The following is a 19,043-nucleotide window of genomic DNA, read 5'->3' on the forward strand; positions in this document are numbered from 1 at the left end:
TGTATGTACGCTTGTTTTTTTTAAATAGTGCCAATATAAAAGCAAGTAGCATACTTAGGTGTGAATGTTTATTTAATTTGTAAGTAGDTAGAGACCGGAGAAGTCGCGTAATTGTAATTTCCTCTCAGGAGTGGAAAATTTCTTCTCCGAATATTATACAAAGTTTCAGCARCCCCTTTAGATTCATTTATCATTTAAATATTTCTTGTATTTTTTCCATATATTGCTGATACTCTGTACCGCGAGATATAAATCAGTATCGAACGATTCAAAAGTCTTTGCGTTTTCTTAAAAATTAATTCTTTTTCCAAAAAGTGAAGATAGCTGAATACGTTAGATATTTACTTAATATTAATTATATTAACGTTTTGCTCTTTATTAATTCCTACTGAATACTTCATTTGTTTTATATGTATAATAAATAAAAAGTAGAGTAAAGATAAACGATAAAAGTGGTCGAGTAAAAAAGTAAGACCATATGATGTATCACATAGTTTCTGCTCTTGTTTCGTATTATTTTATTTCTTTAATGCAAAGTATTAATAATAGGTTCATCGATTAGATCAAATATCTGTTGGGGCATTCGAGTAAATGTAACTGTACGATTTGTATTGTAAAATGCGCTTAGAAAAAGCCTCACAGCAGAGTTTAGGGCATGAAGAAAGAAGAGGCATTATGTCAGGCCCCCACTTAATTGTGGCTGAAGAGTGCAACTACTATTGAGCTAGTGAGTTATTTTCAAAAGTTCAACACAGTAAGTTTGAACTTTTCGAGAATAGCTCTCTAGTCATATTTTATATTTTATTATATTACTTTTTTGCTCGTCATTAATTTGTAGTTGTAATTGGAAATGATGGACCATTCCATCTGCTTAAGACACCAAATTCGTGTCTATATCGTCTAAAAGATGCATATATAGTTAGAGTCAAAAATATTAAAATTTTCCTATTATTAAATTTTCAAGCTTAAATAACGTTCGGTAAATATTACAGTAATTTCTTTTTTCTTGTTTCGTCTTTAAAATTTTTTTTCACTGTAATCGTATTTTATTAGATTTACAATTTTTCTGTTCTATATAATGCAGTTTAAAAGTATTTCACAATAATTAATAGATATTATTTTTTTTAGTAACTTAGTATTTTCACTTTTTCTATTTCTTTATTTTTATTTATTTTATGTAAATGTAAAATCGCGCGTTTAAATTAAATTTCATTACAACGATTAATAGAGATTTAATCAAAATATATATATAGAATTCAATTAAAAAGTGCATCTGCGAATTGGACGATTTATATGTCAGGCTATTGTATCATTTGTGTCTGTATGACTAATATAATTTTCTTCTTGTTACAGGTGATCATCGTTGGATTTATGAATTCTTCTTCTGAATTCTTTTTTATTTGAGTGTCTTAAATTGCTTCATTTTAAAATATACGTATAAATGTATTTCTGAAGGCACACACATGTGTGTGTGTGTTTATACATTAAAAATTAAATATATTTATTTAAAATTTTATTAAAATAGAACTATACTTTATTTATACTATCAAAGAATATATAATATACTATCGTATACTATCAAAGAATAGTGTACGATTGTAGTATTCTTTGATAGTATTGTACCGTCATCGCGTTAAGTATTATATCTACTATTGCCCACTGGTGGTCCCGGTAGTAACAAAAATGAAACTGATAGGTAAAAAAGGGGACTTCTGAGCTATGTATTATATTTAACCTGAAAACGTATGTAAATACGTGCGTGGTTTATATTGTAGGATATTTAAAATTTTTATTTATTAATCTATGATTGATATTATATTAATATTATCCCAGGTTGCATAATAAATAATAAATATTTATGTTTTCATTTAGATTTTAAATTAATATTATTTTTATATTTAAATTATAAATTTATAAAAATTCAACACTTAATTTAGACAAATAACCATGTTTTGAATAATATTTTTTACTAATTTTATATTACAGGATATTTTTCATAATATTGTTAGAAGATTATTAAGAAGTTGAGCAAAAATGAAGGATATAGGAGGTACAGTAGCAACAACTTTTCGAGAAACATTTAAACTAGTTAACAAAGAAACTTTACGATGGTTTCCTGGACATATGGATAAAGGTTTAAAGCAAATGGAACAACGTTTGAAGAATGTTGATTGTATAATAGAAGTACATGATGCTAGAGTACCAGTTTCAGGACGTCAAGCAGATTTTCGTCGTACTTTGACCGGTTTAAAACCACATATTTTTGTGTTAAATAAGATTGATTTGGCAGACTTAAAATTTAAGAAGCAAATAGTATCTCATTTACAGAATGAAGGATTGTCTAATATTCTTTTTACTAATTTCAAAGATTCTACTTGTAAGGGAATGAAAAAGATATTACCTTTGGCAAAAAAATTAATATTAAATTCTGAACGATATAATAGAAGTAATGAAGAGTCTTTTGCGATGATGATCATCGGTATACCTAATGTAGGAAAATCTTCTTTAATCAATCGTTTAAGAAATACTCATTTAAAAAAAGCAAAAGCTACACAAGAAGGACCTATAGCAGGAGTAACACGGTCCGTACTAACTCATATAAAAATATCTGAAAATCCAGATTTCTTTTTATTGGACACTCCAGGTATTTTAGCACCTCACGTAAATAATATAAATTGCGGTCTCAAATTAGCTTTGATTGGTTGCTTACAAGATCATTTGGTAGGATATACTACAGTTGCTGATTTTCTGCTTTTCTCTTTAAATAAATATAAAAAATATGAGTATGTGGAAAAATTAGGTTTGCCTGAGCCAAATGATGATATCGTTTACATTCTTACTTTTATAGCTGCTAAACTAGGAAGAACGTTAAAACTACGTTGTAATAATGAATATATTGTTAAACCTGATTTTGAAATTGCTGCTAAACATTTTATTGCTATGTTTAGAAAGGGAGAATTTGGTCCTATTTGTTTAGATGAGGATAAATTTATCTAGTAAAAATTAATTTTATAGATAAATCTCATATTTAAAAAATGATAACGACAAATTATATAATTAGTTATAAATAAATAGAAAGTGTTATTAATGTAAATTCTTAAATCTAAAATTAAGCAAGTTTTTTCTACAAAAACTGGATCATATTTCTTAATATAAGTAAATATGGTATTATTAAACAGATATGTTTATTAATTATTTTATATTTGCACCACTACGTATTATTATACATGTAATAATGGTTATATATAGAAGTACTGTATGTGCGTGCTGGTGATAATTTTTATTTTATACCATAAGAAAATAATATAAATTAGAATATATAATAACCAGTTTTTAATGAGAATAATATTACATTACTTACTACTTCTTTTGTCACAGAATATATAATTGAAAGAAGGACAAAACCAACGTAATATAAAAAAGTAATAGAAAAGAAACAATATTTATTTCCTTTTGATGTATATTTCTTTTTACAAAGATTAACAATTTTTAATAGGGTATATATTAATTTTTTTATATACTTTATCACAAATAAATGTCAAAATCGACTATAAATAACAGACGTCCTCTTTTCTTCGTTGTATGTTTTAAAGTACTGTTACTTTCTCTTCTTGTAGTGGGGCAAAGCCTACTTATAAATGTTCTTGTATAATTACGAGTTACTATCTTGTCAAATTTGATATAAAAGTCGTTGCTTTTATCAGTTAATATTACTTTTTATTTTTATCTTAAAAATTCATTTTTAATGCGTAAGCATATAAGCATGTAAGCATAACATATAAGCATAACAATTTTGCAATTTATTTTTATCAACTTAAGGACTTTAAATAAAGTGTATGTGCTACTTTTTAATTCGTACAAAAATTTTAATTTGCTTGTAGTTAAAATGTTCGCGAGAATGACATTTTACCCGACGTTATTATACAATATATTTATGGAAAAAATAACGTCAAGAAATTGGTATGATAGAATCGACGAGACTGTAATTTTGGGTGCATTGCCTTTTCGAACTATGTCAAAACAGGTATATCTATTTTTATTATTTTATTACTTATTTTTTACTTTTTACTTAAACAGATATTTTGTTTTTATTCGTTATTTATTCCGTTCACAATGTTACAGTTAATTGAAAAAGAAAACTTGAAAGCGGTAGTTTCTATGAACGAGGATTATGAACTATTCTTACTATCTAATTCAGAAAAGGTACAAACTACCAATTCCAGCTAACTGGTTAATACAGATTTATATTAAATAATATCATTTTTATATTTAACATATTTTTTTGTTTAATATTGTCTTTTATTCTTGACATTGTTATTAGGAATGGAAGAAATATAATGTCGAATTTCTACAACTATCAACAACAGATATTTTTGAGGCACCTTGTCAGACAAAATTAAAAACCGGTGTAGACTTTATAAATAAATTTCGAAGCACGAACAGAAAATTGAATAATGATAATCATAATAATCTCAAAGAGTCAGAAACAGTTTATGTCCATTGCAAAGCAGGCAGAACACGTAGTGCAACACTCGTTGGATGTTACTTAATGATGGTTAGATGATATGCGATAAATCAATATTATATAAAAAATATAAATTTATCCAAATGTAAATTGTATTTTCACATAAAATATTCATCTTCAGAAAAATGGTTGGATTCCTGAAGAAGCAGTGGATTATATGAAAAGTAAAAGGAGACATATATTACTTCACAGAGCCCAATGGCATTCATTAAGACTTTTTTATGAAACACATGTAAAAAATCAACAACAAAGGTAAAAAGTAAATTACAAATAATATGCAAAGAGATAATTTAATAAAGCATAGTATTCTCAAAATATAAATACAGAAATACTATATATAATATTTTATATTTCAATTTTTAAATCATTTGATATGTAAATTTATCTTACATAAAGTCTATTTCGTTTTTTATTAATTTTTTTCTGTAATTACTTTTTTCTCATCTATCAAAATAGATACATATTCCGTAGCTGCTATGATTGCAATTTCTATCAACTTCTTTGCACGTTGCTCAGATATATTTTTAAATTTTGCGTGAGTTGTTTTTAAAGAATTTTTACCTTTGTTTTCATTATATTTTTGATTAAGAACTTGAAAAATAACTTTCATCCATGTTTGAGCATTGAATGTATCGGATAGAAACTCCTAGAATAAATTAATCGAATGTATATAATTATAAATGAAAGTAATTTTAAATAATTATTTATTATCATAAAATACCAAAGTACTTTATATATAATTGAATATAAAATTGATGTTTTTACCTGTGGTACACTACAACTAGCTTTAATGACATTCTTATCATATGATATCACAAGTATTGGTATATTAGGAAAAAAAGATAGTATATCCTGTAAGGAAAGATGTTTTGGTGTACATTGTAAATGATAAACAATGAAAGAATTTCTTGGTTTCATAGAATTTTTCACTTCTGTTACTATAGAAGACCTTAAAAAAGAAACAGAAAGATTTAATGAAATGAAAAATAGTATACATATTTACAACTTTGATATCTACCTTTCTGTTGCTATATTCTGTTTCACAGCTATTTCAACCAAATTTTGCAACTTAGCATTACATTCTTCTTTTATAAGATAAGATAATGGTAGGTCTGCAGTATCAGTATTTTTTTGTAATTGCTTTTGTATCTCTTTAATTTGTAAGTTTAACTCATCGTTTTTAATATTTTTTGTATTAACTAAATTTTCTAATTTTACAATTTGATCCAATAAATTTTTACCAGTTAATTCAGCTGCTTTAGCTAATGGCCCAGTAATGGCATGAATAGTGCAGTTCAATACACCTTTAGAACTATAATTTAAAATACAAAAGTGTTCCAGAGATCCTGTGCTTTTCACGTGTGTTCCACAACATAGTTCTCTAAAAAGATTAATATTCTGTGTTAACGAGTCAATTATAATGGCAATGAAAATGATCAGAAGTTACATTCCACTCATAACTTACTTTGATTTTAATTCATTTGTATTAATATCGATTAACCTAATACCTGTATGTGGGTATATTTCGTCTGGTATCATTGTAACATTATTTTCTAATAATAATTGCGACAAATTAATAATCCTACTTTCTACTAATGCATTGATTTTTATAACATTGTTAACAAGTTCTTCTATTTTTGCTAAATGTGTTAATGTAATTTTATCTCCAAACGAAGAAAACTGGAATTTTAATATGTCTTTAGAAATTAAAGAACTTCGTTGATAAACAACTGGGAATATAAACCTTAAAGCAGCATTTAATAAATGTGTTGCTGTATGATTCCTCATATGACTTGTTCGGACATTTGTATCTATACAAATTACACAATCGTTCCAATCTTCTAATTCTGAATAAGTATTTCTATTGAAAAAAATATATATTCCATAATTAATAGATTATTCGTATAAAAGAGATAATTCATTTTCTATGAATTTAAAAAAAAGTATAAATACATACACTAGATTATTTTTCACAAACTTGCCAGAGTGAATAACGTAGCCATTTATTTTCTCGACTTTACTTATTTGAAATATCATATCTTTTAAATAAATGGAACCTATGTCTGAATGTTGGCCTCCCTCAAATGAGTAAAACATTGTTTTGTTTAATATGATGGCAATTTCATCTTTGTTATTTAATAGTATATTTGTATTCTTCTTACTATCAATATTCATCAAAGTTGTTTTTAATTCTTCCCCTAATATAATATTACCTGAAACATGTAATGCCTATATGTTATATATATATATATATATATAATTAATGATGTATTTTTAATTAATTTGAATTATATGTATATTATTTATATATATATATGTTAATACCATTGACGAGCAATCCTATAACTTCACTTCTGAGTTTTGGAAATTCATAATTGTCATTTTTATATTCATAAACATATTTAAATGAATCGTCCGTTTCTGGTATATTACTTTCAGTAAGTAACTGTAAATATTTTTCAATATTATGATGATTTTTAATTATTCCAACTTTAGATTTAAGCCTCGCCTTATCCATTTCTTTTTCAAAACCTTTTTTATCAACTTGGAGAGATTCCACTGCAGCCAATTCACTTATTGTTTCTACACTTAATCCATGAGTGTCGAATAATTTAAATAAGACATGTCCTGGTAAGATACCAGATGCATATATGATTCTAAAATAAAAAATCACTACAAATAAAAAATCTAATATATTGTTATATTGTTTGATATTTATGTATAATGCTTACTTATCCTTTTTTAAAATAGATTGTAGATCTTTGTAACCATTTACAAGTCCTGATGCCATCCAATTAGTAATAGAAGCTAACTCAGGTCTAGTTGCAACCATTTTATTCCATTCTTCACCACTTGTTTTACATAATCTTTCATACAAACTTTCTTCAAATTCTATTATCTTATGGACCTGATTAAGATTTTATCTTATAATAAAATAATTATTTAGTCTATGATTTATGATTACTAAAATTACCTGTTTAAGATTGTTTTGTAGTTCTGGATAGGCATCTCCGAGGATATCAACAACAGTGTATGTAAGTTCAAAAAGTAAACCCTTTTTTTTAAATATATTTTCACTCATATCGATACTCTTCCTTAATATTCTTCTTAATTTTTGACTAAACATATAAATTTACAAGATAAATAAATAAAGTTACATTGAATTTATATTGTAATAAATATTTCCTACTTTTTCTCTGGTATTACACCATCGCATAATGCAACTGTGATCATTCTTGCATGATCAGCTAATATTCTGTATGCATAATCTATACCATTAGTATCATAAGCTCCAAAAGTGCCTTTATATTCAGGAGCATTTGTGTTGCAACGTATTGTCTCAAATAATGGTTGAAAAAGATCTGTATCATAACTCGATCTTTTTCCTTGCAGTAAAGTAACTAATCTTTCAAATCCCATTCCTGTGTCGATATGATGTTTCGATAATGGTTGAATAACACGATTATCTGTAAGTCTATAGTAAATTATATAAAAAGTAAAGACAAATAAAAATTAGTTTATAGAACTATACATAATATATGTACCTGTTAAATTGAATAAACACTATATTCCATAGTTCGATAATATCTGGATGGCCTGTATTCACTTTAAAACTTTGATTTTCCAATTGCTTTGTAATATCTACATGTATCTCTGTACAAGGCCCACAGGGGCCCGAGAACCCCATCTCCCAAAAATTGTCTTTCATTCCAAATGGTAATATTCTGTTTTCTGGAATACCAAGACTCAACCAGATATCTTTACATTGTGTATCAGGTTGTAATCCTAATTCTTTACAACCACCGAAGTAGGTAATATACAGAAATTCTTTTTTAATATTATATGGACCTGTCAATAAATCTAATGCGTAACGACAACTTTCTTCCTGTAAAAAGTTAAAAAAATTATGTATATACACATTTATAGGGCTTTAAGTCGGTTACATTAAGTAATTTAAAATAATTAAATCTACCTTAAAGTAATCTCCAAAAGACCAATTTCCTAACATTTCAAAGAATGTGTGATGGTATGTATCATTACCAACAATATCCAAATCGCTATGTTTTCCACCAACTCTAATACATTTTTGTGAATTAACAACTCTTGTTGAAGGGGGATCATAATGTCCTAAGAAAATTCCTTTAAACTATAGAGATTTAATATTAAATAATAATTAACAGATTAATACATATGATTTCAAAATATATATGTATATATATATATATAGAAATAGATATACTTGATTCATGCCAGCATTAACAAAAGCTGTTGAATGATCATTTAGTAAAGAAACAGGACTCGAATGAATAACATCGTGTTGTAATTCTTTGGTATAATAATCTAAAAATTCTTTACGAATTACATTAGAACTTTTGTACATAGATTTTGTACAATGCGATCGTAATAACATGGGTACATTTATTTTACGCATTTTAAAACAAAATAATTATTGTGTTTTCATAAATCTTTAAATATATTTTTTAAAATAAGTGAATTTTATAAATAAATAATTATTAGAATTTGAAAAATTCTATCAATCACTGAAAGCTAGCATATCAGGTTCAACTTTACAAACACGTATTTACAAGTATCCATAAGAACCAATAAGAACTTAGGTTATCAAATATATTAATGCAGTGGTTTTCAAACTTTTTCGATTCTCAGCAGCTCTGTGGGTCTGAGAACAACTGTAATTTTTAATGACGTCATTACTGAAACCAACTTCAAAACGATTACAGCATCATTCAGACAGCATTATTTATCATATTATTGTAATTTGTTCAAATAACTTTAACGATAATATACTATAAAAATACGAAGCTACCAGTGGATATATAAAAGTCAAATATTTTCAAAATTTTGAGGTAAATATATATATATATTAAATATATTTTAAAGAATACTCTAAAAGATAAAATTGATTATCTATTTTGTATTAAATATCTAGAAGTTTGAAATATATTACAATTTTACGTTTGTAGGAATATAGTGAATAACGAAAAAATGATTAGTTGTAAAGATATTGATAAATCTTCTAATATCGTTAAAACATTAACAGCATCGTCAATTTTACGTAAAAATAATCAACGATACTCGTCCAATAAAAATATGTTGGAAGAACAAGTATGATACAAGTCTAGAAAATCAATTCAATATAAATACATTTCAAAATGGATATAATAATTTGTATATTTTTTCTATTATTTATATGATAAATTCATCAATTTGAATTAATTTTGTAACTTGTGTGCAGAATACACGAGAGCGCGCACGCGCGCATGCGTATCTCGAGGAGAAACAAATTTCAAAGCTCTTCAATTTTCTAATTGGTCATCTTCTCGTAGAGGAATCACCTGATCCAATTCAATACCTCGAAAAACTTCTTAAGGAATGTATATTGTACAGATCAGGCGTGAAAAAGCCACCATTATTATTTAAAACAAGGTAACTAGACGTGTGTATTTATATTCGTATTCTACTTTATCTAGAGTTATTTCATATTTTTAAACGACGTAGGCATATTCGAAGTATATTTCGATCGCTTGGTCCAGACGATTGCAATACTATTTCTTTAAATAAATATACAACAGGTATGACCATATTAGGAATCTGTGATTACGAACAAAATCCTTTCGAGTGTATACCTGGACACGTTGACTGGCATACGTTTAGAAAAGAAGCGTTAGTATGACGATGAATTTGTTTTTTACATATTATAAAACATCAGATTGATGATCGCATATCTGATACTTAATACCAATTGAAAACTTTTTCGAAGATAATGTTAATTGATTTAATTAATCAACTATTATCGTATATGTTTAGGAGGCGATGTTTGGACAAAGCTCTTGACGATATGATTGGCAAAGAAAGAAATGACATATCGTAGAAAAAAAAATGATCATGCTATTTATATTCTTTGCATAAAAACATAAAAAATTGTAATTAAAAAAATTCGATTGAAACCTGCCAATTCAAACGTATTTAAATCAATCGGAACTATTTCCAAATTTCTCTGCTTGGTGGCGCACTTCGTGGAATATAAACCTCTTTCCCCCCCATACCAACCTTGCACGTCAGTTAGATTAGTCGTGTGCAGCGCGCAAGTAGTAGTATTGGATGCCATTGTTGCAAGTTGCTCTGTCGAGTGAACTTGCGTCTGTATTTGCACGTAAGACAATTATTATATACAAAGTAACGAAGGATATTTATTTGAGAAGAGACAACGAATAACGTATGGAGAAAGAAGACAAGTTTTATCGCAGACGCAGTTTCGATAATTTCATAATAACCAAGCGTACTTATAAAAGCAAGAAACACATCTTTCTCGATTGTATTGTACGCAATACACACGTGTGTTTGCCTCGAGCTCGATAGCTATACTATACATATACACAATGCGATGTGATCGCCGATGATACGCAACGAAATCATAAAGAAATTCTTTCGCGCGTCAGCGAACACTGAACAAGCATTCGAAAAGAAGGCAACGACTCTTGAGAGAGAGAAAAAGAGAGAGAGAGAGAGAGAGAGAGAGAGGGAGAGAGAGAAAGAGAGAAAGAGAGAGAGAGAAAGAGAGAGAGAGCACCTAATCCAATGGTACAACCTGTTAGTCGTTTCTAGACTCGACTTTTAAAATCAACATAGTAATGGACCACCCACTTCACTCACGAACTTTGCATATCTAAGGGGATCTTTAGAAAAAGGAAGGCCAACTTTTAAGGGACAAGTTTTCAAAGAAAGACATTTTACCGGACGACTTTTAGTACAAAAAAAAAATACAAATGTTGTTGAGAGATTTGAATGAACAGCCGTAACGAGGGTCAACAGTTATAAGAATATATAGATAGATCTATAAATAGAAAGGAAGGTAAAAATTCCTAACAAGGGGGACAAAGGTATAAAGTAAAAAGAAAAACCCTACAAAGGAAAATATTCGAAGGGAAAAGAAAAATGAAACTAATCGGACCTTTTGGTTTTGCGGCGATAATACTATCCCTTGTCGTCATCCTAGGTGGTATACCTACGGTATCGTCGCAAGAGCATGCCACTCTTCTACCTGCTGACGAATGCGATTGGATCGGAAGGTTAGTACTGTTTTTCATTTCGACTCCCTTCGCCCTTTTTTTCGTCCTTCGTCTTCTTCCCGCGCTACCGATTTTCGCGATCTCCTTTCGTGTATATTCGCTCGGTTTCACTCGAACTCATTCTTTTTTACCTTTTCTTCATCTCTTTCTATCCTCCTGCGATTCCGTTGCCTAGCATGTTGTTCTCCTTGGCATCGTAAACCACCTTATTTGGTGATGGCTTTTGGATATGTATCTTTACATTTTATTTTACAATTCTTAATTCATCTTTCTTTTTGAATCAAATTGTTGTCAATCCAATTTGTTGTGTATCCAATTTATTTTTTCCAAAGGCATTTTGGTTTCTTTATAAAATAGATTGAAAAACATAATCATTTTATCATATATACATGAATTATTTAAATATTAATTATGTTATAATTATAAAAAATACTGCCTATCCTTGTATAATTCGATTACACGAATTACTGTAAATTAAATGGAAAAACAAATTGTATAAGATTTAACCAACAATTCAATATACTATCTGATCGAAATTTGTCACATTTTTGGTAGAATCATTTATCATTAATAACAAACAGTTGGACGGTAAGAATTATAATTGAGAGAAAAAAGTACAATAAAAAAGAAATACTGTCGTTTATAACCGTTATGAGTTTGCTCTAGTTCTTCCTTCTCTGATCTGGATTATAGTGATTCGTTTTTGCTTCAATTCGATTATCGAGTCGAGAATCGTTCTGTTAAATATCCGTTTTACCGTTAGTCTACTTTTTGCAAGAATGTGAACGAAAAGAAATTTGGTAAACAATCGTTATCGACTTTTTTTCAAGATCGAACTATGTTTATTCCTACTTCTATCCTTACTTCTATCCTTTCATATTATGTTTACTTTTTTCTCCGAGATGTAAACTATTCGAGACAGTTGCAGGTAGGACGTCATATCATAAACATGGTTGCGGATTTGGCGCGTGCCTCCCACAAATTAATATTTGGATTAATTATTTATAATTATTCATTATTAATTATTATCGTTCGTTCAGCAATGAATTGAATTCTCTTTCTCTCACAATTTTCTATCAATTTTGTTATCGAAATCAAAAGTGGATTTTTCATAAACAACCGATTTATTTTCTACATTTTATTTAACATTTAAATTAATTGTTTTTTAATTATATATATTTTCTTTCACGAATTATTACATTCTAGATACAAAATTTGATATAATAACACCTACCTAATTAATTCGTTTATATTCAAATAAAACATCATGATTCCAAATTACATTTATTATCTTTTTATATTCAAATCAGATTTATTCGTATTATTTTAATTATGTTATTATTTTTAATAAATTTTTTATATATATAAATAGAAATAATAATTTATTTCAAACGGTTGGTTAATCCGATTGAAGAAACAATATGATCGTTGCAAAACATTATCGTAAAACCAGAATTGCGAATAAGATACTTATTATTGCTACGTTAAACCGTTCGATCACTCTAGAAAGATTATGAGCGAGGTCGTAATATCAAAGGTTGCTATGACGAGAAAACTAGTATAAAAGCCGTCTGCAACTTTGTCGTCGTTGTCGTCGTCGTCATCGTCGTGTTGTCGGTGGCGTGGCTAAGCGCGAAAGTATGCATCGAATCGAATGAAATTCATGAGGAAGGCTAAACCAGACGAGCGGGAGTGCGAAGGACTCTGCGAACTTCTGTATTTACACATACATATACACGTGAACGTATACATATATATATATATGCTTTTATATTCATTTCTTACTCATTGTACATCAGACTTACTCGTATATGCATACATCATTACACATATATTGGCCTGATCAATAATAAGTAATATTGGAATTTTTGTTGTTACAGTTAATATTTAAATAAATTATTTCTTTCAATAATCGAATTTGAATTCAATACCATTATTCTTAGAAATGTTTCATAGAGAATCAGTGTGTGTGTGTTGTTGCATATATATTATTATATATTTATATATTGGTACGTTTTTTCGAGAACGGTTTAAAAATCCGGTTGTTGCCATTTCTCCATAAACCCGCCCATGACTTCAAGTCTTATAACGTTGAGTGACGTCACTGAATATCCGCGTTCTTATATATATTTATATATATATAAATATATATGTAAAATATTTTATATGAGATATTCATTTACCAAATTGATTAATTTCACAAAAGAAAAAATAGAGAGAAAATTGATAAAATTAAATACATATTGTCATATCATTTATTATTCAATGGTTATAAAAATGTTTGTCATTCAATGATATTAAGTCTTATTTTTAAAGAAATGTATTTTTAAATATCAAAAGTTAACTATCCATCAAGTACTTTGCCACTAAAATGAATAAAAATTCTAAAAGTGGAGTTAATTATTTTGACCCATGAACGTCTCACATATATATATATATATTTACACATTATTGACCAGATAACGCTTTATATATTTAGAATATTTTTAAGCAGATTATGCGACATTCTATTCATACGGGTAGTATTTGATGCTAACAACCATGGCGTTTACATGAAACACTGTAAGACTGAAACTCGAGATGCCGCCGAATTCACGCTCGAAAAGGTTTACGGTAATTCAAGACACTTTGTCAGGACAGTCTCTTTTCTAAAACTCGTCGTGATTGCTTCGTACAGAAAGAAAGAAAGAAAGAAAGAAAGATGAAAAAAAAAATGAGAAGAAGTGGTTCAGACACGTTGCTTGCTGAAAAGAAGCTTTCCAAGAAGAAGAGAGAAAGAGGAAGAAGGAGAATGAGATTTATTTGATCGTTCCTCGAGATCGTTATCCACGCGCCCACGTGCTTTTTACGTCAGAATGAACGCGTACATTACTTAGGATATATTTACGTCTAGATGAAACAACCTAGCTAGCTAGCCGCCGTTTCTTTTCTTATAGAATTATATCTGTATTGTTCATTGCGTTATGCAAAAATATATAAATGTCGGCATTCAATTTGTAAACTTTGTAGATGTAATGAATTGTTAGACTTATTATACACAAAAAATAGCTGTTTTTAGGAAATAAATAATCAAGTTATCATATATATGAATTTATAAGAGACGAGTAGTTTAAAGTATGGGATGAAAAAATATTCTTCACTTTTGTTTCAACCTAGCTGGTAAATTTAAAGTCGGATGAGACAGCACGATTTAGCAGAAAATCTGTTATCAAGAAAGGGGAATAGATAAGAACGTATCTACGAAATATCGTTGTTTGCATTTATTTTTGTTATTTTATTTTTATTTTCATAGTTTTCGAGAAGGAATTCTAATTTAATCTCTTAAATCAATAGAAGAAACTCTATCTCGAGATTAGATAACTTTCTCTTGGAAAGCCATAAAACGAATAAACACATAATTTCTGTCTCTGGATTTTTACAACTTATACTTGGTACCAAATCTCATACTTTAACTATTACTTTTACAACTATACAATATATCACTTACAATTAATAGAAATACGTAATTCTACCTTTTTTTTATATTTAAACAGATCAATATAATTATTTGCGAGTTTAGCGGATTTAACAAAGTAACACATCAATATATTTAATACGTTATATCGTACACGGACATTTAATATAACGGATTCAAGAATTGTATCCGTAGCTATAGTGGAAGCAGAAATTCTTATCCGGTTTTGAATGGGAGAGGAGAGGGTTGGGGAGAAATGTCGATCTCTTTTCGTATACAACTCTCGAATACCGTTTCGGTTCATAAAACTGGCAAATAGAAACTGCGATTAGAAATAAGCGATGGTGGTGGTTGTGGTGGTGGTGGTGGTAATAACTTTTTCACCTATGCCGCTTACCATCGAGCTTAAAAAGAGAAATAGAGAATTATCGGTCCATGTTACCTTGTCTAGTGGAATATAAAAGGAATTGGAGATGGGGTGAGGTGGGGATTGGGGTTGGGAGGTAGAGAGGAAAGAAAAGTCGTTGGTCTTAACAGAATGCTAAGACCCGTCGTGTATGCCTTACGGAAACCTGTTTCCGCTTCTGCGACAAAGAGGCGAGGAAAGGGGGGAAACCCTTTGCCCGGTTCTGTGGTGTCTATACATACCGTTCTGCTTTACCGTACGTGTCAGTCCTGTCTCTAAAAGAGGGTAAGTGAGCATGGTAGCCGCACGAGAAAACAGCACTGACTATGGCTACAAGAGAGGCGCGTGGCCCATTCCACGCCTTCTTCTTCTTATCTCTCTCTTTCTCTCTGTTATATTAGTTTCTTATGTTATATTCTGCCTTATTCTCTTTTTCTCTTTTTATACAGAGACCAGTCTACTTTATTATCTCTCTTTCTTCCTATAACCATACGTATTTTCTCTTCTCTTTCTACCATGTATATATATATATATATATAGGTATATATACGTTCCGTATTTAGAACACACTTCTCAGCTGAACTGGAGTCTCCAGATAGCTAGCTAGCTAGCTAGGTTGCTTTCGTTTGTAGGACCGTCCTTGGACATTCTCAATTTTTATGCTTATTCCGGTTTATCCGGGAATGCCTCCTTCTCTCTCTCTCTCTCTTTCTAAATGTATAATATTTTATATACGATAAGATAAAGAGATAAACTTTTAAATTTAAGCATAAGAGATATACCCAGTTTAAATAAGCAATAGTTTTGGGTTACCGATAAAAAATAAAGTATTGATATTAAGAAGAAGGGGTAAGAATTAAGGAGTTTGGGGTGGTACATACAGTGTCTCCTCTAAAGAGAGATCATTTTTTTTTGTTCTTTTTTATTTGTCTATTTCATTTTTCGTATCAGGCATTCTATTTGTTTTAATACAAATTTTTAAATAAAAACAAATGACCAGCCGTTGTAAATCAAATGAATTTAGAAACACTCTCGATAAAACTTATTTTTGTTTTAATAATATAAATATAGGTTGTACATTGAACAATTTTAATTATTAAACACAGATCAAATTGTGATATGTAGTTTGCGAGCTGCAGCAACTATAGGTAAATGCATACGCCCATTGTAACTTAAACAGACATATTCGGGTTATCTTATCTTCTGGATGTAATGTATACCATTTTTGATTGAATATAAAAGACGATTTTTTATCATCGGTTGAGTTATATGCAATATAATAATGAACGTATGATGAACTTTTTGTAATGAATTTGCGATCGATGCGACTATGTCTCACTTAAATATAATGATTACCAATATAGGTTTAACTTATTATTATTATTATTAAATGTCTTAAAATTAAAAGATAATATTAAAATAAGGATAAGAAACATATTCGTTCATCTTACATTACATTACATAGCATTTAATGATTTCATTTTTTATCAAACATACTTGAGTCACAAATATTGAAAGAAAAAAGATGAAAAAAATGTGTCGATGTGTAAAATAAAAAGGGAAAACGTTTGTCTTTATTTTAGTGGTGGAGGTGGCCGGGGAGTACGACCCGTTTATCTTCGATGTTCAAGAGGGACCGTTTTATGGCGTTATCCTCGAGGAGCCTTGAGGATAGTTTTATCAGTGGGTGCGGTAATAAGCAGTTCAGCTATTGGATCTCGATCTGGTATTAAAAGTGTTCCATTGGCAAATGGGAAGAGAGTTAATGAAATTGGGCCCAAATCGAATTCCGGATCAAGCGGTTTTCGCGTTTGCGTTAAGGCATCAGGCCCAACAAGGATATATTTGGAAAGCAACGGTACGCTGAGGCCAGTTTACTCGCCGCGCGATGGAAAAAACGAAGCGTCTCACCGTTGTTTTTATACAAAAAAACAACGTACAGCTCTCTACGTCGAGGCAGACGAATTAACCGCAAATAATAATCGCGCTAAGTTACAATACGACGTAGAACCGTTCGTTATTAATCATAGCACGCCGGACGAGTCAGACGAGGAAGCGGAATGTAGACCTTGTTCAATGAAGGAACTAGCTGAGGCTTACTGTCAGAGTGACTTTGTTGGTAGAGGTACCGTCACTGCTGTACAAAGGAAACCCGAGCTCGAAGCTGCCGAATTAATTTTTAGGATAACGAAAACTCTTCACAGAGTTGAGGAAACTGAGGTAAATACTTGTTTCTTTATATAGATTTGGAATGTCAACATTTTTCAAATCGAAACCCCCCTGAACAAAAATTCGATTCGTTGTTCAAAGCAGAGTCTTTTCACTCGGAATAGTCTTGTCTTGTGTACATTTAAAGTATAAGTTTCCGAATAAGAAGAATATTTCTGATCCATATGTAAATGACACAGTCCTTTAATATATTATAGTATACGTATGTGAGCCGATTATTTTAAAAGTGGTGTAAATATATATATATATAAAAATCAGATGTAGAATTGCAACCATAAATATCATTAACTCATTTTTTTCCTAAAATAAACGGCTCATATGTAGATTTAAATTGTTTCTAAATCAAGTCTGTCATCAATTTTGTAAGATATGTTTAAAGAAAAGATTTCTGCTAATTAGAACGTGTGTTCTCTCTAAGTGTAAATAAGTATTATCCTTATATATTAGGATTAACAGTCTCATGTATTTATTCTTGTTTTTGCTTGTCTCTTAACAGACCAACGAGGTATTCTCCATTCTTCCAAATCCTCATCTCGAAAAGAGCATCCGTATAAGAGTATCTTCTGCTTGTGACGCTCGTCATGGCCAGGGAGAATTTGTAATAATGGCTCGTAGAAGACTCGACGATCTCACGCTTGTTTGTGCACCAAGACTAGAAACTTGGGCGGAAGTCGTGCGTGAATCGATCACTGCACCGTGTCTGCTAAAAAGCTAGCGGTTGAGAGACTATTAAAATGCTTTCATCAACTTCTTCTTATCATTGCAATTATATGTATAAAGCTTATATTTCATTACTAGATATCGGAATCGTCCCGAAGTTTCAAAAAGTAGTTTAAGTAAGCACAGTGCTAATATTATATGTTTATGATGTACGTAAGAAACGTAAGAAAAGATAAACGTGTTTATGCTGCACATCGTTCGATAATGTATCATAGAAAATCACGCGATTTATCTTAGAGATTATTTATATTTTTTTTATAAGTGTGTGCTTACTTACACTACCGGGTTAATTTTCAAAGATATATTGAAAAGAATTTACAATTTTTATCTGTATCTATATATAAGATATATATTTTTATCTATATATATAGAATATATATTTTATACGATGTACATGACTTACACGAGTAAGTGTACTTCGTGCGCAAGATCTCTAAACTGTGATATTATTCTTTTATAGAAGGAAGAATAACGTGACGTATATATTATCTTAATCAATAAATTTTTACTAAACTAGCCTGTTTGTCATCTTTAACGTCGTACGTAATAGAAGAGCAAAAAGAGAGAAACATACTCTCGCTTCTGTATACGCGAAGGAACTTTATTTTCCTTTACGCGAGA

At 29.5% G+C, this 19,043-nt stretch overlaps 4 protein-coding genes across 12 annotated transcripts; 3 read left to right on the top strand and 1 right to left on the bottom strand.

Moving 5' to 3' along the window:
* Positions 1–1,651: 1,651 nt before the first annotated feature.
* LOC106787981 (phosphatidylglycerophosphatase and protein-tyrosine phosphatase 1) lies at positions 1,652–4,802 on the top strand. Of its 6 annotated transcripts, none has more exons than XM_014750807.1 (6): positions 1,652–1,743; positions 1,987–2,644; positions 3,882–4,024; positions 4,123–4,203; positions 4,322–4,555; positions 4,647–4,802. In XM_014750807.1, exons 2-6 carry the CDS (start codon positions 2,035–2,037, stop codon positions 4,779–4,781), a joined length of 1,203 nt encoding a protein of 400 aa, XP_014606293.1. In that variant the 5' UTR covers positions 1,652–1,743; positions 1,987–2,034; the 3' UTR covers positions 4,782–4,802. The 6 variants fall into 6 exon arrangements, with proteins under 6 accessions (XP_014606293.1, XP_014606298.1, XP_014606294.1 ...); XM_014750812.1 differs by having other exon boundaries at positions 1,662–1,743; positions 1,987–2,050; XM_014750808.1 differs by having other exon boundaries at positions 1,737–1,771.
* LOC106787979 (alanine--tRNA ligase, mitochondrial-like) lies at positions 4,707–9,144 on the bottom strand. 3 transcript variants are annotated; one of them, XM_014750804.1, is made up of 13 exons: positions 8,766–9,144; positions 8,499–8,672; positions 8,071–8,411; positions 7,716–8,000; positions 7,500–7,644; positions 7,258–7,433; positions 6,851–7,182; positions 6,483–6,738; positions 5,991–6,386; positions 5,767–5,906; positions 5,544–5,637; positions 5,291–5,474; positions 4,707–5,171 (listed from the first exon to the last, which is right to left on the bottom strand). In XM_014750804.1, exons 1-13 carry the CDS (start codon positions 8,955–8,957, stop codon positions 4,938–4,940), a joined length of 2,949 nt encoding a protein of 982 aa, XP_014606290.1. In that variant the 5' UTR covers positions 8,958–9,144; the 3' UTR covers positions 4,707–4,937. The 3 variants fall into 3 exon arrangements, with proteins under 3 accessions (XP_014606290.1, XP_014606289.1, XP_014606291.1); XM_014750803.1 differs by having other exon boundaries at positions 5,544–5,906; XM_014750805.1 differs by having other exon boundaries at positions 5,544–5,906; positions 8,499–8,653; positions 8,766–8,849.
* On the top strand, positions 8,909–11,038 carry LOC106787983. The gene is made up of 6 exons (XM_014750817.1): positions 8,909–8,938; positions 9,191–9,390; positions 9,508–9,649; positions 9,780–9,970; positions 10,043–10,207; positions 10,352–11,038. The coding sequence occupies exons 3-6, from the start codon at positions 9,530–9,532 to the stop codon at positions 10,413–10,415; spliced, it is 540 nt and encodes a 179-aa protein (XP_014606303.1). The 5' UTR covers positions 8,909–8,938; positions 9,191–9,390; positions 9,508–9,529; the 3' UTR covers positions 10,416–11,038.
* Positions 10,617–18,723, top strand: LOC106787982 (meteorin-like protein). 2 transcript variants are annotated; one of them, XM_014750815.1, is made up of 3 exons: positions 10,617–11,613; positions 17,057–17,693; positions 18,199–18,717. In XM_014750815.1, exons 1-3 carry the CDS (start codon positions 11,480–11,482, stop codon positions 18,415–18,417), a joined length of 990 nt encoding a protein of 329 aa, XP_014606301.1. In that variant the 5' UTR covers positions 10,617–11,479; the 3' UTR covers positions 18,418–18,717. The 2 variants fall into 2 exon arrangements, with proteins under 2 accessions (XP_014606301.1, XP_014606302.1); XM_014750816.1 differs by lacking the exon at positions 10,617–11,613 and adding an exon at positions 15,610–15,758 and having other exon boundaries at positions 18,199–18,723.
* Positions 18,724–19,043: the final 320 nt, after the last annotated feature.

Source organism: Polistes canadensis, unplaced genomic scaffold (assembly GCF_001313835.1).
Source record: "Polistes canadensis isolate GaletaPanama2010 unplaced genomic scaffold, ASM131383v1 scaffold_121, whole genome shotgun sequence".
NCBI lineage: Eukaryota > Metazoa > Arthropoda > Insecta > Hymenoptera > Vespidae > Polistes > Polistes canadensis.